We start from the raw sequence: 13,464 nt of genomic DNA, 5'->3' as shown, positions 1-13,464 counted from the left end.
GGCTATAAAGGGATTTAGCATTTTACATGCAATGAGAAATATGCTCCTTTCTCCAAAATAATAAAATGCTACAGCCTTCCTTCTGTAGGCGAACAATAAGGCAGTATTTTTTTTTCATTCTTTGGAAAATTCATACATTCAGCCAAAGAGAAAAGTGTTGTTTTCAAAACATTTTACAAAAGGGATTCATAAACTGCAAGTGACTACCGTGACAGATGGACAAAGGTCCTGCCCCTTTCTGTCAGTCACCAATTCTCTGTATGCCTGTTTGGAGTGTGCGCAGTGCATGTAACAGCCAACCACAGCCCATGCATGACTGAAGGAGACAGATGGGTGGGAGAGTGAGAGAGAGCAACCTGTTATACTGTCAACTGTCAGATAGGAGTCTGAGCCTTCAGTGAGTAAGACTAGAGGGATCCTGTCTCAAGGCCTCATTTGACAGCAAGCAGGCTAGAACTGCAAATCTTGTCAGATAGGGCATGTGCCTTCAAAGTAGTGGGCAGCAAGAGTTCCTTTTCAGGAGACTTGGTATGTCTCAAAAGCCTGGCTTTTGAGAGAAAGCAGGCTAATTTCAGTGAACACTTGAAAGACTAGACTGTACTGTCTCACAGTTTGGTTTTCAGGGGTAGCAGGATAAGTTACCAGAATTTCCAGAAGGAACTCACGCTTATACTACGAGATACCTATGGCTGCAGAAAGGCCAAGCATTCGTCTCAGGAATCAGAGCTTGGCTGATAACAGCTCTCTACGCTCCTAATTTGTTAACTCAAGCGTTGTAACTTTGTGAGTCCATCAAATGCTGTTTTTTACCTGTGTATCATTTCAAGATTCTTTAATGAACAACCTTATTCCATCCAAGAAAGTTAAGAGCAGTCATTAACACACACACACACACACACACACTTACTTCAAGCCTCACCTGAGTTTTACTACAGTAAGGTTTTACTACCTTACTTCAAGCCTCACATCTCCTGCTTTCAGAAGCCACTTAGGCCCCGTCAGGTGGAGGCTGCGGTAGAGACCAGTGTGGTTAAACACAGTATACCACCTCTTTTAAAGCCCCAACCTTCACACCTACATACTCCGATTTTATTCTCAGTGCTAAATCACATGGGTATTAAACTAATCATGCATTGGTACAGCCACATTTTTACAAAGACTGTATGGTAACATTTTAGGGTCACAATGCAATCATGCAGTCTCAACTCTGCAAGGCATTGGAACTCTCTAAAGATTTGGTATCTATTATATTCCAGCTGGACATGAAAGGGAGTAAAAACGGCTCAATGGAAAAAAACAGCATAAGTGAATCACTCCATGCACCCATATTTTTCAAGGATAAGATCACAAAGAGGTGAAAATGTGCATAAGATATTGTACCTGCAAATCCATATCTCAACAAGAGCAGCTGAGACCCTTGTTCAATCACGTGACCAGTTAAAAAATATTAGTCCATCGATGAGTCAAATATTGCTTAAGTCCTTTTAAAGCATTCGTTTTACGAGAACAAAGATAATACTTTAGCATCAGAATGAAACTGACTAATTTTTAATCATAAAAAAGTTAATAGATATTATGAAACCCTGAAATTAACTGATAACTCGTTACTTCTTTAATAAACTTTTAATAATACTAGCCAAAGTTTCTATAAATGAGAACATATCACAGAACATTTTTTCTCTTGCTATTATCCTTGAACACCAGGGTCAGTTACAATCTCCACTTTAAAAAAATAATAAAAGTAACACCAGCTATTAAAGTACGAAAGTCAGCTTTTAAATGTAGTTGTGCTGAGTAAGGATAAGATTGCCAGCTGAAGATGGGAGGAAAGTGCCATTCCTTTAATAGAGGTTTAATGATAGGAAATGGGCATTTGAAACTTTTATAGCAAGAAGTTAAACAATATCCCCTGATAATTGCTTGCAAATCAAACTGATATTAAAGGGACCAGTTTAAAAGTTAGAGTAACTAGGCCAATTCTTTGGAGTATGGAAATGCTTCAAATTACAGCAGCTGACTAGTCGTAAAAGCTTTGCTATGCTTCTAGGGCTGTCCCCACCAACTAAGGACTATAGGGCAAGCAGCTTTTGCTTTCTTCCTTGCAAATATAATGATGCCATAATGAAATGAAAAAGAAACTGCCACTCATACACTGGTATTCTTGACTTCCATTCAAATAGCGCTCAGTCAATCAAAGGGTTAATTTACAAGCATACCAATCTTAACAGTAATTCTTTTCTCTTTTTTTTAAATGATAGTCTTCAGTACTCAAAACAAGGTGGCATTTACATTATTATTTTGTATGGTCAGTACAGAAAGAGACAAGTAAATGTAAACAAACAACTGGAACTCTATTTTTTCTGCAAGAGACAGATCTCTTAAGAGGGCTCGACCTAACATCAAAAAGAGTATCTATTCTCATCTTCAAAGCCATAGAATCACCAGAGCCAGACTAAAGGTCAATAGATAAAACCACTAAACGTAACAGTTCTTAGGGTCACATGCAAGCAACCACAGCCTCAACCTATCCACTGAGTTGAGTTGGTCTTACTTGCCAGAAAGTGTGCAAACTATCAAACCTTAATTTTGTGTCTTTTTATTCTGTGCTTGTTTTCTCTTTTTTTTCTACCCCTCCTCTGCAATATTTCTGTGAGCTCCCTAGCTTTTCTTACAGGCCAGCAAAGTTTTACTACAGCAAACAATTGCTTAAATGTCAGCGCAGTGTTTAGTATCTAAAATGAGAAACTGTTGTGGCTTGAAGTCATTCTCTCTGCCATGGAACCCTGCTGCCCTTCCCTAATTCCTATCAATACTAAACTGGAGGTTTTCCAGAATGTTGAAGGGCCCCTGTATAGCTGCTGCTGTGGGGCAATAGACTGGATATTGGTGGCACAGACCATATTAGAAGATGAATACACACTAGCATGTGCCATTTACTATGCATCATAGAGTTGGGTGAGGTGGAGTTACAGGAAGATGGAGGAGCCCATGTACTCTACACCTCCTAGAAGAACGTGTGAGGAAAGAATGCACAAAAAAGTACAATGAACACAATGTGACCATTCACAACAGCCAGGGCTTTTTTTCAGCTGGAATGTGGTGGAACAGAGTTCTGCAACCTCTTGAAAATGGTCACATGGCTCAGCGGCGTGGAGAGCAATCTCAACTCCCCTCTGTCTGGAGATCAGGGGGCGGGGCCACCAGCCATGTGACCATTTTCTCTGAGGGCAACCCACTGAGTTCCACCACCTCTTTTCCCAGAAAAAAAGCCCTGACAACAGCTATAATTGGCGACAACAAAAGGCTGGATCCAAAAGTTCTGCTCTGCTAACGGCAAAGCCTTCTTCCAGTAGAACACACCTTTTCCACTAGAGCAAAGTTTCATCTTTAGCAGAACAGAACATATAGCTATTTAAACACTTGCAGTGGGTGAGAAATGCATTGTTTCTGCTTCTGCTTAATACAATCAAATTTAATGACCAATTATAATTCAGCAATTATTTATTCTACAATACATCTGTTGTTCTTTATAAACACAAAGGAATTTGGGGGTACTTCAAAAGAGGAGAGCAATTGCAACACCCATTAAAATGCATTCTAGCATAGAGCTATAATCCCTTGAAATGAATTATATATTTAATGTTAAAGTGCCTTAAAATAAAAGAAAAAAATATCCCACACAACACTTAAGTTATTTTCCATAAACTCATGTTGTGCTGTTCAGAAACTTACCAGGGAAAGGAGTGGTGGCAAAATATCATGCTTGGAATGACAAAATATCTTGAACCAGCCCTGAACTCAATCACGACGACTGAGTTAAACAGTACTATAAAATATTATACTCTTAAAAACAGATCAATGAAATTTACTCAGCACCATGCTGTGGGTTTCTTTCAAAATATGTTTTTAAAAAAAAATCAATAAAAATGCCAACAATTAGTTCATACTCTTGAGTCACAGTGGTATACAATACAACACACTGAATTAACAGCTTTCTTATCTACATTCCATTGTCAGGCATAACAGTCTTACCTCAGTCTATCTTCTTCTTTTTTGCGGAGGGTGAAATCTCGCTGAACTACCTGAAGGACATGCTCAGCTTCATCGTCAGTCAAGCCAGATAGGTCCAGCTTCCTCCCCATGGTTTTTTCTATCTTTGGAGCAGCCAGTTAAAAAATAGTACCTAAAACCACCAAAAGGAACAAAATGCAGAATGTGAACCTAAATAAGAACTTAATTACTAAAAAAAGAAAATGCATCTTTTAAAAGAAAATATATTCTTTGCTTTCTCAGAACTAAATGGTTTGAGCAGGGCTGCTGCACCCTTTGATCCACAAAGCAACCCCTACCAGAAAATATTGGGAGGTCGTTGTAAAGAAAAAGGGAAGTTCATTTAGCATGGTACAACATATGGGCAGTGTTCACAGCAGTCAGAGTGTCAGACGAGAATAATGTTGCCTGCTCTGGGGTTAGGAAATTCCTGGAGATTTGGAGGTGAAGCCTGGGGAATGCAAGGAGGGATCTCAACAGGATATAATGCCATAGAGTCCACCCTCCAAAGCTGCCATTTTCTGCAGGGGCACTGACAAAACCAAAGGGCACCATGGAATGGTAGAACTAGCAACGATCAAAAGACCTTCCAAGAAGCAAGTACAATTAATGTAAATTAAAGTACTGTGCCAATTAAATTTTTAACCACAATATTCATTCATTAATCCACAAAGTACAAGGTGCTATCTAATTGATAAATACAGTAATAAATAGTGTGTGTGTGTGTATATATATATATATATATATATATATACACACACACACACACATACAATGTAAACAACCTTTTATAATTCAATGATTCTTTATACAAATAGAATTCACATCCAAATCTGTATTTCACTAGACGACTTAATATCGTTCATGTAAACAGTATGTAGTATATTCAAAGGGATGGTATACCCCACTTTAACTTTTTACTGTGCTGTAAACCTTCAACTGGAAGTGCTTGCAATGCTAACAGGTGGCTCTTAAAGATCAGGTAAGTCCATACAGGTAAGTGCCTTTGTGTTTCAACAGCTTTCTTGTTGCTTTCTTGTTTCAGATGAAGCTCAACCATTCAATGGGTGACCCGCAAATTCAGAAAGTACACTCCAAAGCAGCCTCCTGGAAGCAGCTTGCCAAGTCCATAGATACAGTCCTTAATACACCAAAAAATGTTCTACAAGCTGCTAGCTATAGTCCTGTTTCGAGAGGATCTTTTTCAAGAGTGTGGTAATGCAGCAGTGAATATTAAACTTTCAGTTCTATTTCCCCCTGAATCACCCTAGATTCATTCCCAAGGACCGCCCCCCCTCAGCATAGCCAAAGTGGTTGTTGTAAAGACAAAATGGAGGAGGGAAGAGCTACTTTGGGTCTGCATTAGGAAGAAAAGCAAGGTATACATATCTAAATAAATAAACTAGTGGCTGCTGAATAACTAGCAGCCCTTGGTGGAGGTGCTGACTGGTGATATGGAAACTGCTGACCCCAGCCACCATGTGCTTTCATAGCCCCGACTGCCCTCATCCTCCACTGCCCCTTGACAATTACTGGTTAGGTCAGGGTTTCTTGCCACCCCTGCCATTCACCAGATGCCTACAAGACAACTGCACTAAGCTGAGACTCCCACAGTTCAAACGGAACTACATGATCCCCAGTTGTTGATCTCTACTACTTCAAATGAACTAACAAGGTAAGTAGTGATGCAGCAACTAATGGGTAATGACAAAAGCCAATGGTACTTCTGACCTCTCCCCACCCCTCTAAAAGCCAGCACCTGGGAGCACTATAAGCAGCTGGTTAAATCCTAACAGCATGTGTATAATATCAATGTGTGTATAGTATCAAAGTTACCTTTCATAAACTTAACAGGAAAAAAGCACTGCCTATTTTTATGTGCAAAATCTTGTGCAAATGGGTTTTCATCATTGTCTCAGTAACATGTAACATTTAAGATTCAAGAAAATATTATAGCTTCTCTATTAAATCTCAGATTACATAAGGAATTTAGCAAACAAGATAAGTAGCAGACCAGCCCGGGGGGGGGGGGGGGATGCACTATTTAACAAAAACAGCCACACTTCCAAAAGATTGCCTACTGAAGTGGTCACATGAAATCGATTCATGGCAGGACTCCTACAGAGAACCGCTTAAGAGAGAAAGCAACAAACAGAACCTTGTTCATTAACAAGGCTATGCTTTTCTCCAGGTTTTTAAATTATCATAGAAATGTTGGTGCTGGTCGGGCTACTGCATTAAATGGGATGGTTCTGCCATCCATGGAGTGCAGCTTTAAGTAGAAGTCTCTATTAAGAACTCAAACCTCAGATTCTGGTCTTCTGCTGCTGGCTATGACAGAGAAAACTTCTTTCTTCAAGCATCACTTGACTCCCTATTTGCAGATGTCCAATCTGACAATACTGATTCATGCTTCAGTAACCTTGAGACCAAATTACTGTAAAATGCTCTACATGAGACTACCCTTGAAGATGATCCCAAAAGATCAGATTGCGCAAAATGCAGCAGCCCTTTTGTTATCAGGGGCTAGCCGCTGGGAACATATTACTTCTATTGTGAGTTTTTTTTTCACTAATAGCATATTTGTTTATGGAACCAATTCAAGGTGCTTTAAAACTCTTCATGACCTGGAGCCCATAGCTGAGGGACTGCCTCTCTCTGTTTCAGTCTTCCTAGCAAGGTATATTGTTTGTGCTTCTTTTGTTTAAAGAACATTTGGAAATGGCCTCAGATTGGGCTATTTTCAGTAGTTGCTCCATATTAGTGGATTAGTCTCTGGGAACAGGTCAGGGGGACTTCTTCCCTTCTTTTTCCCAACAAAACGATAAAAATAGAATAATTCTGGTGAGCTTTTGGAACAGTTTGAGCCTGGGCACAAGAGAAGTGTTTTTACACTAGCTATTTTAATGTTATTTTAATACATTTATTGTTGTTACCCTTGAGTCTAAGGTTGACAAGAAAACAGTGAACACATATATATTAAATAAATGAATAAATTTAAGAGTCTTAAGCTGCATGTGGACAGAAGAGTTTTGGTAGACACAGACTTACATTCCAAAAAACTTTCAATAAAGCCCGCTACCCAAGACGCCTGAGTAAATGGCAGTCATGGGATAAGAGAATCTGTCCTCCTTTGGACGAGTACCTTGTCAAAGAACAAGGAGCAAAAGGTAGACAAAAAACAAGATTTGAAAGAGAAAAATGCAGCGGGACCTCAACCATTTATACTGGGACCTGGTGCTATCTATCTTGCCAATAAATTATCTGGAGTCAGATATCGGTTGGCCAAGCTTGTGAATGACACCAAATTATTCAGAATGATGGAAAACCAAGCGGGCTGCAATGAGCTCCTAAAGGATTTCTGCAAATTAGGTAAAAGGACAAAGAAATGGAAAATGAAGATCAAGGTAAGTAAGTGTGACATGAGCACAAAAAACAAAACAGCTCACTCAACTAGTACTGATTGCCAGAAGAAAAATCTTGAGGTCATGGTGAATAATTCAATGAAAACATCAACTTGTTGCACAATGGCAGTGAAAACAGTAAATTCCATGCTAGAGATTATAAGGGAAGATGATTAAAATAAAATGGTAAGTATCATGGTGCCTTTACATAACTGTATACTGCTGGGAAAAGTGTAGGTAAGGGCAAACAAAATGACCCAAGGAGTTGGACACCTCTGCAGAGGCAAGCTAAAGTCTTCAGGACCTTTTAGTTTAAAGAAAATTATAAAATTATGCATGGTGAAAGCAAATAAAGGAATTTAATCCCTTTTCCCCATGACACTAGAAAATTAATGGCAGTAGAAGAAACATTACAAGCAGAAGGACCTACATTTCTTATACATAGTGTATTCAATCTATAGTGTGGGCTTCTCTTTTGCCAGCAGTTAAGACTTTATGACTTCTAAGTCATGGAATCCAGTTTAGCAGAAAGGATTTATAGAATCCTACCCATATTCTTTTCATTTATTAACAGTATAATCATAAGCAGTTACACCCTTCTAAGCCCATTGAATTCAATGGAGTTAAAAGGGTGTGACTCTGATTAGGACTGTGATATTTGGTTCTTATGAAAGACATCAGATAGAATATCTTTTTTAAAATTAAGCTACATGTAAAGAAGTATTTTCTTCAAAGCAAAAAAGCAGAAGTAGCCGCCACTTCCTGTAGGTCCAATCTATGTTTGCACTGAGATGTATTTTATTGGTTTTATCTACTGAAATTTATTTATGATTGTAACCCGCCCTGAGCCTGCTTGCGGGGAGGGTGGGCTAAAAATCTAATAAATCAAATCAAATCAATCAATCAATCAATCAATCAATAAGAAACAGAAGCCCTTTCTGACCATGAACTCCAAGAATTCTGTTCATCTCACCAAAAATAGGAAATCTTTTCTCTTTTTGTAAGCAATAACAATGTCTCCCTGGGGCTTTCCATGGTCATAGATGCAGAGGAGTTAGCCGTGTTAGTCTGTAGTAGCAAAATCAAAAAGAGTCCAGTAGCACCTTTAAGACTAACCAACTTTATTGTAGCATACGCTTTCGAGAATCACAGTTCTCCTCGTCAGATGCATCTGACGAAGAGAACTGTGATTCTCGAAAGCTTATGCTACAATAAAGTTGGTTAGTCTTAAAGGTGCTACTGGACTCTTTTTGATTTCCCTGGGGCTTTGAATTACTTACCCTCCAAATCTCCAGGTGTTTCCCAACCTGGAGCTGGCAACTATGAGAGTGAAAGAAAAATGAATGGCCAACAAACATGCAGCCTTACACACTTCCAAGGATAATGTTTATAACAAAAATGCTTATTAATAGTCTAAAACTATATCGTTTAAAATTAAAGGTATTATAATCCTTTCAGATGTTCAGCAAATTCCAGTGTTTGGGAGGGGGTGCTCAGAGTAAACTATCAGGAGAGCAAGAACCTTAAAAAACTTTTTCAGAGTCTGTATAAGCATGAAAAGAACACTTTGAAGTTTTATTTTAATTGAAGTGGATCAAAAATTAGGGGATTAGCGAGTGTTATCCTTGATTATATTCCTAACATGCCATCTCAGGTGCCAAACCACAGAAGTAAAATCAAGAAATAACAAATCAAGCCTTGTCAAGACTTTTTTTTTGACAACTGAAATGGATTCTGATGGCTAATTAAAGGAAGACTTTCTTTTTATTCTACCTATTGTATATGGGAATTTTTCCTAATCATTGGAAATATAATTTATAATCACAACTTCTCTTTGCTTCTGTGGTGTTAGAAGAACTCACACAGCAGTGATTGTTTACAGAACTTGTGCAGCTTTCAATGCTTAAGTATGCATCATCAGGCTTAAAGTGGCACTAGAACTGCCACCTCCAGGTGGTTCCTTGAGTTCTCCCAGAATTACCGCCGATTTTTAGGCTACAGAGATCAATTCTCCTTGAGGAAATGACATCTTTGGAGGGTGGGCTCTATGATTATTATATCCTGTTGAGGTCCCTCCCCTGCATTCCCTATGATCCACCCCCAAATCTCCAGGAATTTTCCAAGCCAAGGTTTGTAAGCCTAAATGGAACTTTTAAAAACAGAAGTTAGCTGATATAATGTAAAAAACAGGAAGTACAGAGAACATGTGGGTTTCTCCAGTGAACCACGACTGCCAGTGTGGGGTAGTGGTGAAAGAGTCAGACTAAAATCTGGAAGACGCAGGCTCAATTCCCTGCGTTGCCATGGAAGGTTGCAGGGTGACCTTGGGCCAGTTACAGACTCCCAGCCAGCCTACCTCACAGAGTTGTTAAGAGGATAAACTGGAGGAAAGGGGAATTATGTGATCCACCTTGGGTGCCTATTAGGGATAAAAATGGGGTAAAAATGAAGCAAATAAATAATAAACAAACTGCATCCCTAAGACAGCTTCAAGTCATGAAAATGGTAGAGGAGAGGAAACTCCTTTCTCCATGTGCACTGTTGGAACCACACATGCAAGAACTGAGGACAACTTGTAGCTCATATCGAACTATGCCACTTGGGGACCCTAGCCTAGACACAACATATATAATCCATCATTTTATTACAGCATACACTTTCGTTAGCTCACTTATCACATGCAATTGTGCAATATGGTGGTTAAGAGAATAAGATATGTACTCTAACTTGATTCATTTACATCTTACCTATCAGCTATAAAACACTGGCAAGCTACTATCTCGTGACTTCATGCACCATATCATCTACAATATTAAGACAACAGTGGTCTTCCTTACAGAACTACTGGAGTACTGAAGCCGCAGAGCTAAGAACGCTATCCTGGAAGTAAGCCCCACTGAATAAGATAGGACTTGCTTCTGAGTTCATCTGTTTAGGATTGCTCCACCCACATGCTTTAAAATACTTCTCACACTAAAACTGCCATATAAATATGTAGTATTAGGAAGCCCTTCAGAAAATTATGAACACATAAAAAACATTCTGTTTCATAAATAAGTATCAAAATTATAATGATGATCTAGATATTATACTTGAAATTATTCTGGTGAAGCAATTGATAACATTCATTATTCTGCTTGCATTTGCTCCAGAATTTCCCCAGATATAATTATCGCTGAAAGAAATAGTTGTTGGGAAAGTTGATGCTGTAGGCTTGACTGGTTACAATTAAAGAATTTTGTCTGTCAATTATTTAAATTTAAGCACAAATCATTTTATAAGTTAAATACTGCTATACTCTGGCTTCTATAACTGAAATGCTTGTATATCTAAATGGGTTGCTGTGTTTGCTTGTGTGATGATTTTAGAATATCTATGATCCACTCCTTTATTTCTGCTTTTAAAACTGATTAATTACTCTGCTGTTTTTAATGACACTGTTTTATTGTTATTTATTATTTATGTAGTAAGCAGCCTTAGATATAGTCTGAGAGAGAAAAGAGGAATATAAACTTTATTGAGTTAATAAATAAGCGTGCTCCCAACTCACAGTCAGAATCATTCTCCTATTGGATTTCTACCCAAAGCAGTAACTAGAAGAAGCATTCCCAAGCCTACATTTCATCGTATGAGGCAAAGAGCCAGTTTGGTGTAGTGGTTAAGAGCACGGGACTCTAATCTGGAGAGCCGGGTTTGATTCCCCACTCCTCCACAAAGCCAGCTGGGTGACCTTGGGCGAGTCACAGTTCTCTTGAGCTCTCTTAGCCCCACCCACCTCACAGGGTGATTGTTGTGGGGTAATAATAACACTTTGTAAACCGCTCTGAGTGGGCATTAAGTTGTCCTGAAGGGCGGTATATAAATCGAATGTTATTATTATTATTATTATAAAGTCCTGAATCTCCTCCCTTCCAAGTTTTACTTCCTTACTTCTTTCACTTCCGCTCTCAGTTTTGCACCAGTAGCACTAACTTTACTGTTCATGTTGTTTTCACATAATAATATATATAGATTTTTCAAGTCACTGTAACTGTATTTTTCCTGTTAACTATCCAATTTTAGAATTTATAGTTTCAGCTATCAATTTTCATTTTTTCTATATTATCCAATTTCTTCTTTTCCAGTACTTCCAAGGCTCCTCTTCTGCAGTTTTCCATCCCGTTTTTGCTATACACACAAATAAATTAAAATCGACCACTTGCCTCTTACAATCACCACTATAATCTTATCTAAACTGCAACTCTCCTGCACACTTTTACGAAGCAAAATACACGTTTGCCCTCCTTTTTGTCAATGCTTTCTAGTTTTCTATTTTGTTCTTTTTCCATTCATATATGAAAGTCAAATTGAATGAAAACTAAACAGTTAAATATTAATGCAATGCTATTCATACAACTTCATCTCAGTACCAACCTATATATTAATGACAGGTATTGCAGATGCACACTGGAAAAATGAGAGACAAAAAGCAAGCAACTCAATAATACTTCTACAGAGAAAAATGATTCTACAAACTAAGAAAAAATCCAAGCAACAATCTCTGTTTTGCCACATTATGTAATTTCCCTACACAATTATATTTATAAGAAAGACTCTGGCTATTCTCTGACTGAGTAGGATTCTGTCTGACATGGGGGGGGGGCGGTTCTAATTATTTGTAAATTGGGGAAGAGGGACAAAAAATAGCAGAAACAGAATCAGGTTTCTTTTCAGCAAGGGAAGAGGCATACAATGACTAAAAATGAAAATCCTCCTTGGATCAAACCAAAATGCAACTTGAAGATGTTGGCCAGCAAAAGTCAACACCGAAAACAGTGTTTCCAGACGAGAGGAAAGGACAGAGCCAGGTGGGAAGAGCAGTTAGAACAAGAGGTCCCATAAACTGGTAACATAAATAGAGAATACCAAGAACCAAGTACTGGAGGCATGTCTGGGCTGAAAAGCCCATTAATCAAGGCCATTTATGAAATAAAACTGAATCTATCGTGACTTTTTAATGTTTGGTGTGGGATCAGAGGGATGGGAGGAGTTAGAAGTTTGTATGGTATTTAAATAAATGATTATTCTTGGACACTGGTGACCAGAACTATTTACTAGTAGCCCAAGTCTGGAAAAGTAAACGACTTCAGTAGATATGGGGGAGAGTGGAACTAAAAGGAATGGGTGGGATGCAGCCAGATTTTCCCTGAGGCCTGCCTAGTTTCCCTCCACACTACAGCACCATCCCACATGGCTTTTGCACATGATCATATCCAATGATTCTCAACATAGCCCTTTTGGGTACTCCTTTTTTTCCTATCAGCAGAAAAGCTCAGTGGATACAACCCAGCATTCTACAGACTTCATTCTTAGACAAAATAACATGATACCCATAGCAAAAGAAGCAATTATTGCTCATCTCAGGTTGCCAGTTCGAAGGCAGCAAGTCCTCCTAACATGTCTGTTATAATTGAGAACAATGGGAAATTGCATTCTACAGCTGATACTCTTTTCTATTAATGCAAATGCCATCTAAATATATGAACAACAATCATCATAGATTCCTAGAGCTGAAAGGGTATAAAAGTCTAGCCTTTTGCAAATGAGGCAAAACCATCCTAGCCATCACAAGGAAATAAGACTAGTGCAAAGAAATGCCACAGAAAGAAAGCAGATGCGCCATAGTAGGTGCATATAGGTGCTGCAGGTCAATTACCTCCAGATGACTCAGCAAAATATAGTTTGCTCAGGTCAAACCTGTGACCTTTCTGCCCCTGCACCCGACAGATCACCCTCGCTCAGGCCTAGCCCTGCTCAGAAGCTAGGGAGGAAGCCTTTTTGGTGAAGGAACCTACACGCCCTCACAGGAAGCCTTCACTGTTCCTCAACTCCCTCTTAAGTAGGGTTCATAGCCTTTCACTTTAATAGGCCACTACCACCTCCTGATCCTGCCCCCTCTCCAGCGTGGTGCCAGGAAGTGCATCCAAATCAGGGCTGCTACAGTAACATGAGCCACTGAGTACACAGGCAG

At 38.9% G+C, this 13,464-nt stretch overlaps 1 protein-coding gene across 1 annotated transcript in view; it reads right to left on the bottom strand.

Annotated features, from left to right (window-relative positions):
- MYRIP (myosin VIIA and Rab interacting protein) overlaps window positions 1-13,464 on the bottom strand; it is a 216,041-nt gene that overhangs the window by 192,106 nt on the left and 10,471 nt on the right. Inside the window, exon 2 of the mRNA XM_054991980.1 lies at window positions 4,033-4,183. Within this exon, the coding sequence (XP_054847955.1) occupies window positions 4,033-4,142 (110 nt within the window). The 5' untranslated portion in view covers window positions 4,143-4,183. The remainder of the gene's footprint in view (window positions 1-4,032; window positions 4,184-13,464) is intronic.

This window comes from Eublepharis macularius, chromosome 11 (genome assembly GCF_028583425.1).
Source record: "Eublepharis macularius isolate TG4126 chromosome 11, MPM_Emac_v1.0, whole genome shotgun sequence".
Lineage (NCBI taxonomy): Eukaryota > Metazoa > Chordata > Lepidosauria > Squamata > Eublepharidae > Eublepharis > Eublepharis macularius.
This window is presented reverse-complemented; position numbering and strand designations above follow the sequence as displayed.